We start from the raw sequence: 19,520 nt of genomic DNA on the forward strand, positions 1-19,520 counted from the left end.
AGGACAGCGTCTTTGTAAAACCGGTGGGGGAGGGGGAGGGGAGGGGAGGGGAGGGGAGGGGAGTGAGGGGGTTCGGAGAGTGGAAAGAAAGGAAAGAAGGATAGATGGATGGATCAGTAGCTGTTGGTCACCAAGATGCCTTGACAGAGATACCTGAAGCAGTGCTGATGGTGGCGTTGTGAACTCTGCCCCCTCTAGATGAACTCTGCCCCCTCTTGTGTGGAGCACTCTTTGGGTTCGAATCCGACACTCGAGCGATTTAGATGGCGGTCGTAGAGCGATTTTGATTTATTTTGTGCACTTGTAAGGCTTTCCCTTCACTGAGGTGAAAGGTGCTTCATTCCAAAGTCAAATCGATAATGAAAATGGATTGTTTGTAAACAGTCGAACGAGGATCGATTTTAAAAAAATTTTTTTTTTAAACGGAAAAGACAACTGCAATTATTTATTCAGGGGAATTTTTATTCAAGGGAATTTTATTCTTAGTTGCTGAGGAAATTAACCTGCAAATCTACGGTTTTCATCACATTTCATGTACAGTCAGCGCCGTGACTTTACGGGCTTTAGCGATTTGTAGTCAAAATGTGACCCTGCGTTTCAACGATACTGTTAAACGTGTTGCCACTCCACCACCGAATTTCCTAGCAACGGATGGCCCGGCACCTCCTTTAATCCAGACAAGATTGCACTTGAACCCCCCCCCCCCCTCCCCCTACGGAAGTCCCCCTGGTAATGTGTCCCCTAGGCCGGGTGAGGCGGCCGATCTCGACCTCATCGGGACTTCCGCGACCGATCGGCGGGTCGAATCTGCCCCCCTTCGGCCGGGGCTCTGGAACTCCGGCCCGGCCTGAGCCGGCAGATCCGTCCCCATGGCCGAATTTGCGGGCCGGGTATCTCGGCTCCACGGCGGAACGTTCCGGTAGCGTTGGACTCCTCTCGGAAGCCGTGACCTCCGTTGGTTCCGTTGGCGAAACGGACAAAATAACGCGGAGAGGCTCTGGAGCCAAGTGTGCCGGAAAATCGGTGGTGTGTCCTGTATCTTGTATTTATCTACACAAAGCACAACTGACAATGATGTCAGTACCAGTTCTCTGCCACTCCACCTTTCTTAACAACTCATCCCAACCACCCCCCCACCCCTCCAGCCAACCTTAACCGCTCAGCATCCCGCTGCAGTTACGTTTAGTTTATTGTTACGTGTACAGAGAGAGGTACAGTGAAAAGCTTTTTGTTGCATGCTAACCAGTCAGCAGAAAGACAATACACGATTACAATCGAGCCATTTACGGGGTGCAGGTACCTGATAAGGGGAATAACGTTTACTTGAATGATCAAATACATAACCGCTGGTGTTCCCAAACTTGACGTTTAATTCTCACCTTGTTTCAGGCAAATGTGTTTTTCTATGTTGCAATGTGAGACTTGCAGAAAGTTTTAAAAGCTCAAATACTGCCTCGGGATGACATTAGTTTTGTTTGTCATGCCTCTGGACTTAAATGCTAGCCGAAAACTATGGGCTTGTGAACATAGTCAACAAACGTTTACATAATTGTCTGTGGGCACGGTATTCAAAAACGTGTGCCCCTTTTAGAGTGTTTTCTGAGTTTAGAGTTTAGAGAAACAGCGCGGAAACAGTCCCTTCCACCCACCGGGTCCGCGCCGCCCAGCGATCCCCGCACATTAACACTATCCTACACACAACAGACACAATTTTTCCATTTACACCAAGCCAATTAACCTGCAAACCTGTACGTCTTTGGAGTGTGGGAGGAAACCGAAGATCTCGGAAAAAAACCCACGCAGGTCACGGGGAGAACGTACAAACTCCGTACAGACAGCACCCGCAGTCAGGATTGAACCCGGGTCTCTGGCGTTGTAAGGCAGTAATTCTACCGCTGCGCCACTGTTCTGCATAAGGCTTGTGCAAATATTTTCTGTTTTTAAAACAAAATTCACTGAGGGAGTGAATTTTGAATTTGAATGTAAAGTTTTATTTTTATTTTAAAAATTAGATTAGGGTGGCAGGGTGGTGCAGCGGTAGAGTTGCTGCCTCACAGTGCTAGAGAACCGGGTTAGATCCCTACGACGGGTTCTGTCTGTACGGAGTTTATACGTTCTCCCCGTGACCTGTGTGGGTTTTCTCCGGGAGCTCTGGTCTCCACCCACACTCCAAAAGACGTAAAGGTTTGTAAGTTAATTGGCTTGGTATAATTGTAAATTGTCCCTCGTGTGTGTAGGATAGTGTTAGACAATAGACAATAGGTGCAGGAGGAGGCCACTCGGCCCTTCGAGCCAGCACCGCCATTCCTGCCTTCTCCCCATACCCCCTGACTCCGCTATCCTTAAGAGCTCTATCTAGCTCTCTCTTGAATGCATTCAGAGAATCGGCCTCCACTGCCTTCTGAGGCAGAGAATTCCACAGATTCACAACTCTCTGACTGAAAAAGTTTTTCCTCATCTCAGTTCTAAATGGCCTACCCCTAGTGTGTCGCGAGATCGCTGGTCGGCGCGGACTCGGTCGGCCGAAGGGCCTGTCTACACGCTGTATCTCTGAACTAAAATTTGCTTGACAAAAGAACATGAATATAAAATGTGTAATAAAGGCATTGCGGATACATTTTTCTCTATTAAGATATGCTTTGTAAAGTATTTTACAATACCCTTTAGAAATCCCTTATGCAGCAGGTCCGTAAATCTTCATAACTCTCCAGAAATAACGAGCCCGTCATGGGATGAATGAGTTTATGATATATCTGGAACTCGCGTTTCGAGTGGCCTTTACCACACCTACTAATGCTGCATCTCCAACAGATTAAACTGCAATGGCTCTGTAGGCTGTCTGCCACAGTGAATTAGGATCATCATATTTCTAGTTAGATTAGTGCAGTTTAGAGATACAGCGTGGAAGAAGGCCGTTCAGCCCTTCGAGTCCACGCCGACCGGCGATCCCCGCACACTAACGCTATCCGACACACACTGGGGTCAATGCACAATTTAACCGAAGCCCATTAACCGTCAAACCTGGAGTGTGGGAGGAAACCGGAGCACCCGGAGAAAACCCATGCGGCCACGGGGAGAGCGTACAAACTCCGTGCGGACAGCACCCAGAGCCAGGATGGAGAAGGGGAGAAGGCAGGAACAGGGTACTGATTGAGAATGATCAGCCATGATCACATTGAATGGCGGTGCTGGCTCGAAGGGCCGAATAGCCTCCTCCTGCACCTATTGTCTATTATCTATTGTCTATTGAACCCGGGTCTCTGGCGCTGTAAGGCAGCAAATTACGGAGAGGGTCCAGAGGACGTTTACAAGAATGATCCCAGGAATGAGTAGGTTAACAGACGATGAGCGTTTGACGGCACTGGGCCTATACTCGTTGGAGTTTAGAAGAATGAGGGGGGACCTCATTGAAACATAAAGAATAGTGAAAGGATTAGATAGAGTGGATGTGGAGAGGATGTTTCCACTAGTGGGAGAGTCTCGGACCAGAGGTCGTAGCTTCAGAATTCAAGGACGTTCTTTTGGGAAGTAGATGAGGAGGAATTTCTTTAGTCAGAGGGTGGTGAATCTGTGGGATTCTTTGCCACAGAAGGCTCTGGAGGTTAAGTTAGTGGGTATTTTTAAGGCGGAGGTAGATAGATTCTTGATTAGTACGGGGATCAGAGGTTTTGGGGAGAAGGCAGGAGAATGGGGTTAGGAGGGAGAGATAGATCAGCCACGATTGAATGGCGGAGTAGACTTGATGGGCCGAATGGCCTAATTTTTGTGTCTACCTTGGGTTTAAACCAGCATCTGCAGTTCCTTTCTAAATATAATCGCATACAGGATTAAATCAAACACTTGTAAACCCTGTGGGTCAATAGACTGTCATATTTGCAGCTATATCTTATTGCACAGTAACTTCTGTTGTTTTTATTGAAAAGGACCACGTGCTCCATAATACTGTAAATAGGGTTGTTGTGTTTCGGGTATTGTGCCATCACTGCGTTACTAAATCTGTTTTTCTTGTTTTTCCGCTGACTTTCAATTTCCACCATCATGGCCACTCCATTAACCTTAGTGGAGGTGAACCACACTGAAAATATTAGACAATAGACAATAGGTGCAGGAGGAGGCCATTCGGCCCTTCGAGCCAGCACCGCCATTCAATGTGATCATAGCTGATCATTCTCAATCAGTGCCCCGTTCCTGCCTTCTCCCCATACCCCTTGACTCCGCTATCCTTAAGAGCTCTATCTAGCTCTCTCTTGAATGCATTCAGAGAATTGGCATCCACTGCCCTCTGAGGCAGAGAATTCCACAGATTCACAACTCTCTGACTGAAAAAGTATTTCCTCATCTCAGTTCTAAATGGCCTACCCCTTATTCTTAAACTGTGGCCCCTTGTTCTGGACTCCCCCGACATTGGGAACATGTTTCCTGCCTCTAACGCGTCCAACCCCTTAATAATCTTTATACGTATTATATCAGATAGCTTGACACTGTTGAACTGTGTGAAAAATTCATAGATTTGCTGCATACAACTCCTGGCACATTGTGAAGATCTTTTCTCCCACGGGTTAGACTGGGCTCAGCGTTGTCGCAAGTGCCTTAAAACACATGGCATCCAAAATATAAGTTATGAATTTGGCCTAATGCTGCATTTTTGTTTAAAACAACCAAACGGACGAACCTCAATAATCGATCATTCGTAAAGTGGCGAATTCTCTAGAAATTTTCTCCCTTCTGGTTCGATCGACCTTTTTTAAAAAAAAAAAGTGTTGTACAACTTACAGGGGGGGAAAGAAAACTGTCCACTGGCACCCCTTAATTATATTCAATATTAGGGAAAACTGTGAAACTAATGAAGATGTCGTGCATCATTTCTGTGAAATGTGTGAACGGTGCAAAATGAAAAAAAAAGTTACATGGCTGTACTTATCGTTGCTTTGTTCATTGTATATGCAAAAAAAATTAATAATAATCACCTTATTTTAATAGACCTGCGTTGCAAATATGAGGGAGAAACATTTCTCCTTCAAGTCATCAAACTGCAATAAATGTAACCCTGGCTAACAGAATTTTGAAAACTTTCAGGATTAGTGTAAAAATTCGTCTCATCGGACTGCTGAGTTTAAAAGTGTTGATTTAATGTCGTCGAAACCCCATGTTTTTGATCTGTATTTCCCGCCTCTCTGTTTAACAAGAAGTTTACCAACCAACTGCTAAAAAAACAACTCACTGAATATTTATAAATTTGTATGGAGTATTTGTCAGGAGTCTTTCCCGAGACCCGCTTTTCCGTTCAGGTAAACGAGCATGGCAAATTTGTCAAAAATGTATATTTTGTCACTGAATGCTGTTCACGGGCTGTTGCACAATCCTCGGTTGTAGATTTTTAACTTTTACATATTTAATTCTTCCTGATTTGTCCTGCATTTCCCTGCAGCTATTGATGCAGAGTGCCTGTTATATACTTTCTAGAGCTGAAATTAAAAAAAAAGATTACTTTTCAAATATACGCGTACATCTTTTGCATTTCAATGTTTGAGTTCCGAGTTTGGTTTATTGTCATGGGTCAGTAACCACAATACTTGAGCGAAAAATCTAGTTCGTAGTACAACCAAAGACAGCCCACACACACTTCAGGTTCAGGTTAGTGTTGCATCGTGTTCAAGAGCCAATGGTTATTGGGAAGAAGCTATTCTTTAACCTGGAGGTATTGGTTTTCAGACTCCTGTACCCTTCTCGAGTTTGACCAGTCTGAAGAAGGGTCTCGACCCAAAACGTCACCCATTCCTTCTCTCCAGAGATGCTGCCTGTCCCGCTGAGTTACTCCAGCTTTTTGTGTCTATCTTCTCGAGTTTGAGATTTGGTTTATTGTCACGTGTACCGAGGTACACTGAAAAGCTTTTGTTGCGTGCTCACCAGTCAGCGGAAAGACTTTCAGTGATTACCATCGAGCCATCTGCACAGTGTGCAGATACATGATAAAGTGAATAGAGTTAGTGCAAGTTAAAGCCAGCAAAGTCTGATCAAAGATAGTCCGAGGGTTTCCAATGAGGTAGATAATAAATAGCTCTGGACTGCTCTCTGGTTGTAGGATGTGTTGGAAAATAACTACAAATCGAAGGTATTTATTTCACAAAATGCTGGAGTAACTCAGCAGGTCAGGCAGCATCTCAGGAGAGAAGGAATGGGTGACGTTTCGGGTCGAGACCCTTCTTCAGACTAGTTGTAGGATGGCTCAGTTTTGCCTGATAGCAGCTGGGAAGAAACTCCCTGAATCTTGGAGGTGTACATTTTCACACTTCTAAACCTCGTGCCCAAAGGGAGAGGGGTGAAGAGGGAGTGGCCTGGGTGTGACTCGCCCTTGATTATGCTGCTGGCTTTACTGCTATGCCTACTTTGTAAAAACCAAGGGTAATCCTCCTCGATCAAGACTGCGACAATGAGAATTATTTTTAAACTAAATTTATATTCCATTATTTAAAGCAGCAGGTGTTGGAAAAAGATTATGCCTTCGCAGCTCAGCTAAAAAGAGTGCTTAATCATTATGGAACATCTTAGGTGAACAAAAGGAACGATTGCAATTGGTAGAAATCCAGCAGTTTGTTGAAAGATAGCATATGATCCATTTAACATGCTCCAGGGCAACAAAAAAAACGACCCCTGAGGTTTCAAGAAATTATGTTGTCCAATAATAATGGGCTGGAATTTTCTTTTGATTGTGTTTTGACATTTATGATGTTGATGAAGATGTCTTTCCAGTCGTTCAATAGATAAGAGCATGAAATTTCCTGTTTCCAAATTGACAAAATTAAACCATTCAGGTGACCAGAGCAAGCAATGCTCTGATATAAACACGCGATAAACAATACACTAATGTGACTTTCACACGCATAAAGACCGATGAATGGTCACAACTAGTGCATTTGCTTCAGAACCATTGCCATCAGTCCACAACTGAGTGGGGCAGTGGTAGAGTTGCTGCCTTACAGCACCAGAGACACGGGTTCAACCCTGACTACGGGTGCTGTCTGTACGGAGATTGCACATTCTCCCAGTGACCGCGTGGGTTTTCTCCCGGGTGCTCCAGTTCACTCCAAAGAAGTGCAGATTTGTAGGTTAATTGGCTTTGGTAAAAATTGTAAATTGTTCCCTAGTGTGTGTGTAGGGTAGCGTTAATGGTACAGTGGTTATCCGGCGGGACACGGACGCGGTGGGCCGAAGAGACTGTTTCTGCACTGTATCTAAACCAAACCAAGACACAGCATGGAGACAGGCCCTTCGGGTTACCAAGCCCGCACCGACCAACGATCACCTGTACACTGGGGACATTTTACAGAAGCCAATTAACCTACGGACCTGCGCGTCTTTGGAATGTGAAGTGGGAGGGAAACAGGAACACACGGAGAAAACGCGATCACGGGGAGAGCATACAAACTCCGTACAGACAGCACCCATGGTCAGGATCGAAACCCGGGTCTCTGGCGCTGTAAGGCAGCAACTCTACCTACTGCGCCACTTAGTTTAGTCAAATCTAAACTAAAACCATTGCACCAGAAGCCACAAAGTAGCATTGGGCTTTTCACTTTGGCTCGGAATTCAATGCGTGTAATTTCAAATCTTACCACTCTTTTTTCCCCCCTGTCAATTCCAATCAAAGTCGACGTGTGTTTCAAGAGCTCACTTGAGCGACCCAGTGCAGTCTGAACTGAATGGATTAGTTTGTCAGCCAAGCTTCTTAATAAGGATTAGGTGTACCTAACTTGGCGCTTTGCTCACGAGCAGTCCATAGAAGTGTAGTGAGAAACTAAGTCAAGCTGGCGTGTTTATGTAAACACCATGTCCTCAAAACGTCTGATTAAGACACAGGGTTGGTTCAGTTTGACAATTCTGTTTGATCTCACTTCATCAAAGGGCTTCCTGAACACCCTTTCTTTTCACTCCTCCCCATCAGTCTTGTTGTTAAAATAAAAACCCGCCCCTCCTAGTTTGCTCCAGATTTGGATCTGTGGCAACGCACAATTTAAATTTAAATGAACAGCATGTTATTTTTTCCCCCTCCGCGCAATTAACAAAGTAAACTTTGATTATGCGTTCCCATTTTAAAATATGCCGCTTGATGGATTCAAGAAAGAGTTAGATATGGCTCTTAGGGCTAACGGGACCAAGGGATACGGGGAGAAAGCAGGAACGGGGCACTGATTTTGGATGATAAGCCATATGAAGAAAGACTGGATAGACTCGGCTTGTACTCGCTGGAATTTAGAAGATTGAGGGGGGATCTTATAGAAACTTACAAAATTCTTAAGGGGTTGGACAGGCTAGATGCAGGAAGATTGTTCCCGATGTTGGGGAAGTCCAGAACAAGGGGGTCACAGTTTAAGGATAAGGGGGAAGTCTTTTAGGACCGAGATGAGAACGTTTTTTTTCACACAGAGAGTGGTGAATCTGTGGAATTCTCTGCCACAGAAGGTAGTTGAGGCCAGTTCATTGGCTATATTTAAGAGGGAGTTAGATGTGGCCCTTGTGACTAAAGGGATCAGGGGGTATGGAGTGAAGGCAGGTACGGGATACTGAGTTGGATGATCAGCCATGATCATATTGAATGGCGGTACAGGCTCGAAGGGCCGAATGGCCTACTCCTGCACCTATTTTCTATGTTTCTACGATCACATTGAATGGCGGTGCAGGCTCGAAGGGCCGAATGGCCTACTCCTGCACCTATTTTCTATGTTTTTGTGTTGAGAGTTAAATTTAGATAAACACTTGTAAATTTAACAAAGGCTGAATTGATGTTTAGACTTTAGACTTCAGAGATACTTCAAGTAATCCTTACTTTTTACTCAAAATGATTTGAACACTGGGATGAGAGTTTTTAGCAACAGTTTTTAAGTCGACCAGGTGCAAATATAAGTGTGTAGGAGGAATCTCTTTAGCCAAAAGTGCATCTGGGGAACTCATTGCCACAGAGGGCTGTGGAGACCAAGATATTGGGGATTTTTAAAGCAGAGATTGATAGATTCAGAGTAGAGTAGCAGAGATTGATAGATTCAGAGTAGAGTAGCTAGCATGGTTACAGTGCCAGAGACCTGCGTTCGATTCTGACCTGCGTTCGATGCTTTATGTACAGAGTTTGTACGTTCTACCCGGGTCTGCGTGGGTTTTCTCCGGGTGCTCCGGTTTCCACCCGCATTCCAGAAACGCACAGGTTTGTAGGATAATAGGCTTCCGTAAATTGTCCCTAGTGTGTAGGATAGAGCTGGTCGTTAGATTGTTGGTCGGTGCGGACTCGGTGGGGTGAAGGGCCAGTTTCCACGCTGTATCTCTGAACAAAACCACCCCCTCCCTCAAAATCGGATAAATTAAGCAATCAGGAGCAGCGCACACAGCCTTCTGTAATCTGACCACAGACACACACAAAAAAAACTGGAGTAACTCAGCGGGTCAGCCAGCATCTCTGGAGAAAAGGAATAGGCGACGTTTCGGGTCGAGAGAGGCCCTTCTTCAGACTGAGAGTCAGGGGAGAGGGGAAACGAGAGATATTGACGGTGATGTAGAGAGATATAGAACAGATGAATGAAAGATATGCAAAAAAAAGGTAATGATGTAAGAAAGGTCTCGACCCGAAACGTCACCCATTCCTTCTCTCCTGAGATGCTGCCTGACCTGCTGAGTTACTCCAGCATTTTGTGAATACATACCTTCGATTTTTTACCAGCATCTGCAGTTATTTTCTTACGCTGAAGTTAGAGAATGTTTATTTGCCAGTTTGATGCTTTTGGGAAGATTTTGTCACCTTTATCTTCCCCACTGTTTTCAAAGACTGTTCCTCCCCAAGGCATCGGACGGGTTCCACATGTAGTCATCGTAAGCTTGAAGGCCACAACAGCAGATCAGAGAAACCGTCTTAAACCGCTTATCATCCAACTGCCGAGTCTATATTTGTTTAACTGCACCCGAGAGCGGCGCGGTGATTCATCGAGTAAACCGCTCGGTCGTGGGGTTTGGGCACAGTCTCTTTGATCTCACTGCGCTGCCTAATCGAGTGGATTTCAAAGTTTAGCCGGTTAGACTCACAGATCCAAAACTGCGAATGGACCGAAAACTGTCCGAATATTCCACATCTTTCCTTTCACGACCAGACAGAAAGTAAATAGACGTCGAATCTCTCGCTGGCTCCAAAATAAACACAAAGACACACACACAAACACACACACACACACACACACACACACACACACACACAAACACACACACACACACACACACACACGCACAAACACACACACAAACACACACACACACACACACACACGCACAAACACACACACATACACACACACACACGCACAAACACACACACATACACACACATACACACACAAACACACACACAAACACAAACACACACACACACACAAACACAAACACACACACACACACACACACATGCATGAAACTCATAGAGGAAGACAGACGCAAAAATGCTGGAGTAACTCAGCAGGTCAGGCAGCATCTCTGGAGAGAAGGATTAGGTGAAGTTTCGGGTCTGGACCCTTCTTCAGTCTCTGAAGTCAAGAAGGGTCCCGAGTCCCGACCCGAAACGTCACCCATCCTTTTTTCTCCAGCGATGCTGCCTGATCCGCTGAGTTACTCCAGCTTTTTGTGTCTTGCCTTCGGTGTAAACCAGCGTCTGCAGTTCCTTCCAAACACAGTGTGAGAATCGTGGACCATGGACTGATATCGGCCACTTGTCAACAAAGTCGGCGGCGGTTCGGTGTGGACTCGATTCCCAGTCTGAAGAAGGGTCCCTGGAATTTAGAAGACTGAGGGGGGATCTTATAGAAACTTACAAAATTCTTAAGGGGTTGGACAGGCTAGATGCAGGAAGATTGTTCCCGATGTTGGGGAAGTCCAGAACAAGGGGTCACAGCTTAAGGATAAGGGGGAAGTCTTTTAGGACCGAGATGAGAAAGTTTTTTTTCCCACAGAGAGTGGTGAATCTGTGGAATTCTCTGCTACAGAGGGTAGTTGAGGCCAGTTCATTGGCTATATTTAAGAGGGAGTTAGATGTGGCCCTTGTGGCTAAAGGGATCAGGGGGTATGGAGAGAAGGCAGGTACGGGATACTGAGTTGGATGATCAGCCATGATCATATTGAATGGCGGTGCAGGCTCGAAGGGCCGAATGGCCTACCCCTGCAACTATTTTCTATGTTTCTATGTCCCAACCCGAGATGTCGTCTCTCCAATGGTCTCCGGAGATGTCGAAAGAAGGCACAAAGCGATGGAGTGGCTCAGCGGGCCAGGAGAACATGGACAAGGCGACCTTTCGGGTCGGGACCCTTGGTCAGACAGGGGACCGTCTTGATATTCTCCAGAGATGCTGCCTGACCCGCTGAGTTACTCCAGCATTTTGTGCATCAGCATCTGCAGTTCCTGCATCTTCTTGTATTACTCACTAACGCCGCCGCAACAGTTTCGTGGATGTTCTTGTGGTCGGAAGGGATTTCAGATGCTGGTTTAAACCGAAGATAATAGACACAGAATACTGGAGTAACTCAGCGGGTCAGGCAGCATCTCTGGAGAGACGTTTCGGGTCGAGAGACCCTTCTTCAGACTGAAAGCCATGGGAAAGGGAAACGAGAGATATTGACGGCGGCGTGTGGGAGATAGAGAGCAAATGAATGAAATATAATACACAAAAATAACAATGATAAGGGGGTAAAAAAAGATCATCGTTAGCTGTAATTAGTTGCAGCGAGAGATTTTCTTCGCGGGTTAAGAGACGGTGGGGTGAAGTGTGTAGAAAACTAACTGCAGATGCTGGTACAAATCGAAGGTATTTATTCACAAAATGCTGGAGTAACTCAGCAAGTCAGGCAGCATCTCAGGAGAGAAGGAATGGGCGACGTTTATCGGACTGAAGAAGGGTCTCGACCAGAAACGTCACCCATTCCTTCTCCCCAGAGATGCTGCCTGACCTGCTGAGTTACTCCAGCATTTTGTGAATAAATACCTTCGTGCAGCGAAGTGCAAAAGTTTTGTGTAAAGGTAGGTGCCAACGCTATTGATTTTTTTTTAAACACCAGCAATGGTGAATTTATACACACTAAGAATGTATCGTGAGTTTTTGTTTTACACGGTTTTTGTTTTGTATGTTTTAAAATGTTTATTCTGAATAAAGTTTATCCCTGGAAGCAAAACAAAAGTGGGGAATCAAGAGTGAATTCTGAAGAAACATAGAAACATAGAAAATAGGTGCAGGAGTAGGCCATTCGGCCCTTCGAGCCTGCACCGCCATTCAATATGATCATGGCTGATCATCCAACTCAGTATCCCGTACCTGCCTTCTCTCCATACCCCCCTGATCCCTTTAGCCACAAGGGCCACGTCTAACTCCCTCTTCAATATAGCCAATGAACTGGCCTCAACTACCTTCTGTGGCAGAGAATTCCACAGATTCACCACTCTCTGTGCGAAGAAATGTTTTCTCATCTCGGTCCTAAAAGACTTCCCCCTTATCCTTAAGCTGTGACCCCTGGTTCTGGACTCAAGAAGGGTCTCCACCCGAAACGTCACCCATTCCTTCTTTCCAGAGATGCTGCCTGTCCCGTGGAGTCACTCCAGCATTTCGTGTCTATCATCGTGTTTTATTGTCATGTCATCTGAAATTGAACAATGATTTTTTTTTAAACTTCCAGCAGCACAACAGGTATAAGTATATAAACATAGCGCTCGGTAGAGTCGCTGCCTTCGATCCTGGCAAGGGGTGCTGTCTTTACATAGTTTGTACTTTCTCCTTGTGGAATTCTCTGCCTCAGAAGGCAGTGGAGGCCAATTCTCTGAATGCATTCAAGAGAGAGAGCTAGATAGAGCTCTTAAGGACAGCGGAGTCAGGGGGTTATGGGGAGAAGGCAGGAACGGGGTACTGATTGAGAATGATCAGCCATGATCACATTGAATGGCGGTGCTGGCTCGAAGGGCCGAATGGCCTCCTCCTGCACCGATTGTCTATTGTCTCTGTGACCGTGTGGGTTTTCTCCGGGTGCTCCGGTTTCCTGCCACATCCGTCCAGGTTTGTCGGTTAATTGCCTTCTAGTACATTGTCCCCAGTGTGTAGGTTTGTAGGTTAATCGGCCTCTGAAAATTGTAAATGATCGCTCGCATGTAGGATAAGAGCTGGCGTACGAGGTGATCGCTGGTCGGCACGGACTCGGTGGGCCGATGGGCCTGTTTGCGCGCTGTGTCTCCGTAAAGCCTAAAGGAAAGTCCATGTTGCAGGGACATGCAATGACACCCAATGATCCGGCCGAGATACAAGGAACTGCAGATGCTGGTTTAGTTGGGGAAAAAAGACACAAAGTGCAGGAGTAACTCAGCATCTCTGGAGAACACCGATGGGTGATGTTTCTGGTCGGGACCCTCCAATATGTTGGTATTCCCCTAGCAACTTGGGTGGCGCGGCGGTAGAGTTGCTGCCTGACAGCGTTAGAGACCTGGGTTCGATCTGTGCGGAGTTTGCACGTTTCTCCCTGTGACAATAGACAATAGACAATAGACAATAGGTGCAGGAGGAGGCCATTCGGCCCTTCGAGCCAGCACCGCCATTCAATGTGATCATGGCTGATCATTCTCAATCAATGTGACCTATTTGCAAAAGAAGACACAAAAGTACTGGATTAACTCAGCCGGGTCGGGCAGCATCTCGGGAGAACGTGGGTAGGCGACGTTTGGGGGTCGGAACCTTTCTTCAGACCGGGGACCTTCCTCGTGTCTTCTGGACAATAGACAATAGACAATAGGTGCAGGAGTAGGCCATTCGGCCCTTCGAGCCAGCACCGCCATACAATGTGATCATGGCTGATCATTCTCAATCAGTACCCCGTTCCTGCCTTCTCCCCGTACCCCCTGACTCCGCTATCCTTAAGAGCTCTATCTAGCTCTCTCTTGAATGTATTCAGAGAATTGGCCCCCACTGCCCTCTGAGGCAGAGAATTCCACAGATTCACAACTCTCTGACTAAAAAAGTTTTTCCTCATCTCAGTTCTAAATGGCCTACCCCTTATTCTTAAACTGTGGCCCCTGGTTCTGGACTCCCCCAACATTGTGAACATGTTTCCTGCCTCTAACGTGTCCAACCCCTTAATAATCTTATACGTTTCGATAAGATCCCCTCTCATCCTTCTAAATTCCAGTGTATACCAACCTGTTGCCCGACCCACTGAGTTGCTCCAGCACTTTGTACGACCGGCATCCGCGGTTCCTACGAAGAAGGGTCTCCACCCGAAACGTCCATCTAGGAAAGGAAACTGCGGATGCTGGTTTAAATCGAAGGTAGACACACAATGCTGGAGTAACTCAGCGGGTCAGGCAGCATCTCTGGAGAGAAGGAATGGGTGACGTTTGGGGTCGGACTGAAGAAGGGTCTTGACCCGAAACGTTAACCATTCCTTCTCTCCAGAGGTGCTGCCTGACCCGCTGTGTTACTCCAGCATTTTGTGTCTACCCGTTCCTTCTCTCCAGAGATGCTGCCTGGCCCGCTGAGTTACTCCAGCATTTTGTGTTTATCTTCGGTTCAAGACACCTTCTGCAGTTCCTTCCTACACGTTCGCATGCCTTCCCCGTTTCCTCTCACATCCCACAGACTTGCAGGTCTGTGTAAGAAAATAACTGCAGATGCTGGTACAAATCGAAGGTATTTATTCACAAAATGATGGAGTAACTCAGCGGGTCAGGCAGCATCTCAGGAGAGAAGGAATGGGCGACGTTTCGGGTCCAGACCCTTCTTCAGACAGGTCTATAAGGTGAATTAGCTTCTGTCAATTCGCCCTGCGGTGTAGAACCTGTGATCGTTAGTCGGCGCGGGGCCGGGGAGTATGAGTTTGGTTTATTGTCACGTGTACCGAGGTACAGTGAAAAGCTTTCTTTGCGTGCTTACCAGCCAGCGGAAAGACTTATACACGCTTACAAGCGGGCCATCCACTGTGTACAGATACATGAGAGACGGACAGAGTTGACGTGGGTAGGCTTTTCCCTTTGAGAGTGGGGAAGATTCCAACAAGGGGACATAACTTCAGAATTAAGGGACAAAAGTTTAGGGGTAACATGAGGGGTAACTTCTTTACTCAGAGGGTGGTGGCTGTGTGGAATGAGCTTCCGATGGAAGTGGTGGAGGCAGGCTCGATTTTATTATTTAAGAGTAAATTGGATAGGTATATGGATGAGAGGGGATTGGAGGGTTATGGTCTGAGAGCAGGTAGATGAGACTAGGTCAGAGAAAGTGGTCGGCGTGGACTGGTAGGGCCGAAAGGGCCTGTTTCCGTGCTGTAATTGTTATATGGTTATATGGTTATAAAGGCACTAACGCGAATAACGTTTGGTGCAAGATAAAGTCCTGTAAATACCGATCAAAGATAGTCCGAGGGTCTCCAATGAGGTAGACGGGAGGTCAGGACTCCTCTCCAGTAGTCGGTAGCAAGGTTCAGTTGCCTGATAACAGCTGGGAGGTATTACTGAAGTTTCCCCCCCAAAATAAACTTTATTGAGAATGAGAAATATATAAACGAGACAGAAATCGACGCAAAAAAACATTGTCAGTGTCTGTACATTCAGTGGGTGTCAGATTCAGTAGGATCCGCACTTATCCTTAAATAAGATAGTAATGCCACTTTGGCCGGTGGTTTTTTTTCTCCTCCACGTTCAACAGCGGAGGGTTGTACCGAAAGCAAGAGAGTCTTAGCGGAGATAAGACACGAAATGCTGGAGTAACTCAGCGGAGATAAAGACACAAAATGCTGGAGTAACTCAGCGGAGATTGACACAAAATGCTGGAGTAATTTAGCAGGAGATAAGACACTAAATGTTGCAGTAACTCAGCGGAGATAAGACACTAAATGCCGGAGTAACTCAGCGGAGATAAGACACAGAATGCTGGAATAACTCAACGGAGATTGACACAAAATGCTGGAGTAACTTAGCAGAGATAAACACAAAAGCTGAAGTAACTCAGCGGAGATAAGACACGAAATGCTGGAGTAACTTAGCGGAGATGGACGCTAAATGTTGGAGTAACTTAGCGGGGATGAGACACAAAATGCTGGAGTAACTCAGCGGAGATAAGACACAAAAGCTGGAGTAACAGCGGGGATTGACACAAAATGCTGGAGTAACTCAGCGGGACAGGCAGCATCTCTGGAGAGAAGTTAAAAGTGACTTTTCTGGTCGAGACCCTTCCTCAGTCAGACTGAGAGTGAGAGGAGAGGGAAAGGAGAGACGCAGACGGGTGAGAGAGATAGAGAGATCGAGAGCCCTAGTGTTGGAAGGAACTGCGGATGCTGGTTTAAAAAACCGAATAGAGGCAGACACAAAAATGATGGAGTGACCCAGCTGGGGGTCGGGGGGGGGGGGGGGTTGGTTGGAGGGCAGCATCTCCGGAGAGAAGAGGCGAGGGGTGACACTTTTCTGGTCGAGGCATCTTGTGCACTCTGAGTTCGGTCTTTAAATGAAACAAACGCCGAAACCCGAGAGAGTGTCACACATGACGAAGGGGCGGGATCACAAACAAAACTCCCCAGCCGCTATAAATACGCCGCCGACACCCGATGGGAAGAGTCAAAAGTGGAGGAAAGGTTTCTGCCGTTGAATTCGCTCCGGGGCGAGAATCATTTCCAAAGTGGTCAAAGGGACGGATGATCCGTGGACTCACCAGTGTGTGTCTCTCTGTGTGTGTGTGTGTGTGTGTGTGTGTGTGTGTGTGTGTGTGAAAGACGCTGATCTCGCTTATAAATCTTGTCGCTGTTGTGGTTGATGCCCGATCAGATCAGCACCATGTATTTGGAAGTGGCTCTCCTGGCAGTCTGCTGCCTCTGCGACGCGGCGACCTCCATCCATTCCAACGCCATCAAGACGCCCAACGGAGTGGTTCACAACGCCGGCCAATCGCCCAATGTCACGCCGCCGGTCACCATCAAGCGTCCGGACAAGAACAACTCCACTGATCACAGCCAGGTAGATATATATCCTACACCCTCACACTCCCCTCCACTCCCCGAACGCTGCCTCGATCTTATTGAGGGCGTGCAGCGTAGGTTTCTGAGGAAAGACATTCTAGCCTTAGAGGGAGTACAGAGAAGGTTCACCAGATTGATCCCTGGGATGGCAGGACTTTCATATGAAGAAAGACTGGAGCGGCTAGGCTTGTACACACTGGAATTTAGAAGGATGAGAGGAGATCTTATCGAAACGTATAAGATTATCAAGGGGTTGGACACTGTGTAGAGGCAGGAAACGTGTTCCCAATGTTTGGGGGGAGTCCAGAACAAGGGACCACAGTTTAAGAATAAGGGGTAGGCCATTTAGAACTGAGACGAGGGAAAACTTTTTTCAGTCAGAGAGTTGTGAATCTGTGGAATTCTCTGCCTCAGAAGGCAGTGGAGGCCAATTCTCTGAATGTATTCAAGAGAGAGCTGGATAGAGCTCTTAAGGATAGCGGAGTCAGGGGGTATGGGGAGAAGGCAGGAACGGGGTACTGATTGAGAATGGTCAGCCACGATCACATTGAATGGCGGTGCTGGCTCGAAGGGCCGAATGGCCTCATCCTGCACCCATTGTCTATTGTCTAAGGGTCTCGACCCGAAACGTGACCCATTCCTTCTCTCCAGAGATGCTGCCTGTCCCGCTGAGTTACTCCAGCATTTTGTGTCTGTCTTTGGTTTAAACCAGCATTTGCAGTTCCTCCTGCACCTATTGTCTATTGTCGATTGCAACTGAACCCACCCCGTGAGCTGGGATGTACAGGGATGAACTGGGTGTGTTCAAGAGAGTTAGATTCAGCTCTTGGAGCTAACGGAATGGAGGGATGTGGGGAGAAAGCGGGGTACTGATTTTCGACGATCAGCCATGATCATATTGAATGGCTGCAATAGACAATAGAGCTCAATATAAACGAAAATTAAAATGCATCCCTTCTATGTGTTTACATTAAAGTGGATGGGGACATATCTACAATGTCAACTCTCAAGGTCTTGGCATTCTAGGACAATAGGAATAGGTCCTTCGAGCCAGCACCGCCATTCAATGTGATCATGGCTGATCATTCACAATCAGTACCCCGTTCCTGCCTTCTCCCCTGACTCTGCTATCTTTAAGAGCTCTATCTAGCTCTCTCTTGAAAGCATCCAGAGAATTGGCCTCCACTGCCTTCTGAGGCAGAGAATTCCACAGATTTACAACTCTCTGACTGAAAACGTTTTTCCTCATCTCAGTTCTAAATGCCCTTATTCTTAAACTGTGGCCCCTGGTTCTGGACTCCCCCATCAGCGGCGCTGGCTGGAAGGGCCGAACGGCCTACTCCTGATCAGCCATGGTCATATTGAATGGCGGTGCAGGCTCGAAGGGCCAAATGGCCTACTCCTGCACCTATTTTCTACGTTTCTATGTTTCCTGCACCTATTTCCGATGTTTCTATGAACTGTGCAGATGCTGGTTTAGACACACAAAAAAGAATAGTCTCGACCCGTTCCTTCTCTCCACAGATGCTGCCTTGTCCCGCTGAGTTACTCCACGGTTTTGTGTGTGTCTTATCTTCGCTTCCTTCCCACACGAAAAAAAAAAAGCTGGAGTAACTCAGCGGCTCAGGCAGCATCTCTGGAGAGAAGGGAACGGGCGACGTTTCGGGTCAGCATGTCCTAAGATGGGTTTCGACCCGAAACGTCGCCCATTCCCCCTTCTCTCCTGAGATGCTGCCTGACCCGCTGAGTTACTCCAGCATTTCTGTGTCTACTGTGAGCAGGGATCGTTATTATAATCTCAAATTCCGAATAATTCTTATTTCTTGCCATTTGATCTGAGAAGCATTATTTTTGTTTAGGATTGCACTTAAGAGTTTTTATTCACAAACTGCTGGAGTAACTCAGCGGGTCGGGCAGCATCTCGGGAGAGAAGGAATGGGTGACGTTTCGGGTCGAGACCCTTCTTCAGGCTGATGTCAGGGGGGCGGGACAAAGGTCATTTTCTTATTGTACCAGCATCTGCAGTCATTTTTCTTATACCTTCTGTAAGAGTGCGTGTCTTGCGAGACCTGTGGTTGGTTGACGCGGGCCGTGGCTTTTGTGCAGAATATAAAGTATTGCAGAAGCCTGTTTTTACCAAAGATGGACACGAAGTGCTGGAGTAACTCAGCGGGGTCAGGCAGCATCTCTGGAGGAAAAGGAATAGGTGACGTTTCGGGTCGGAACCCTTCTTCAGACTGCAAGAGTGTCAGAAGAAGGGACCCGACCCGAAACATCACCTATTCCTTTTCCTCCAGAGATGCTGCCTGACCCGCGAAGTTACTCCAGCACTTTGTGTCTGTTATCTATATGAGTTCTGTGTTTATGTGTGTGTGTCGGGTTTGTGTGTGTGCTGTGGATGTGTGTGTGACTGTGTGTGTTATGGATGTGTGTGTGCGTTCTGTGTTTGTGTGTGTGTGTATGAGTTGTGTTTGTGTGTGTGGGTGTGCGTGTATGTGTTGTGTATGTGTGTGTGTGTGTCT

General features: G+C 46.7%; 1 protein-coding gene across 1 annotated transcript in view; it reads left to right on the forward strand.

Annotated features, from left to right (window-relative positions):
• Positions 1 to 16,622: 16,622 nt before the first annotated feature.
• dkk1b (dickkopf WNT signaling pathway inhibitor 1b) overlaps positions 16,623 to 19,520 on the forward strand; it is a 9,173-nt gene continuing 6,275 nt past the window's right edge. Inside the window, 1 exon segment of the mRNA XM_078412760.1 lies at positions 16,623 to 16,996. Within this exon segment, the coding sequence (XP_078268886.1) occupies positions 16,796 to 16,996 (201 nt within the window). The 5' untranslated portion in view covers positions 16,623 to 16,795.

This window comes from Rhinoraja longicauda, chromosome 16 (genome assembly GCF_053455715.1).
Source record: "Rhinoraja longicauda isolate Sanriku21f chromosome 16, sRhiLon1.1, whole genome shotgun sequence".
NCBI lineage: Eukaryota > Metazoa > Chordata > Chondrichthyes > Rajiformes > Arhynchobatidae > Rhinoraja > Rhinoraja longicauda.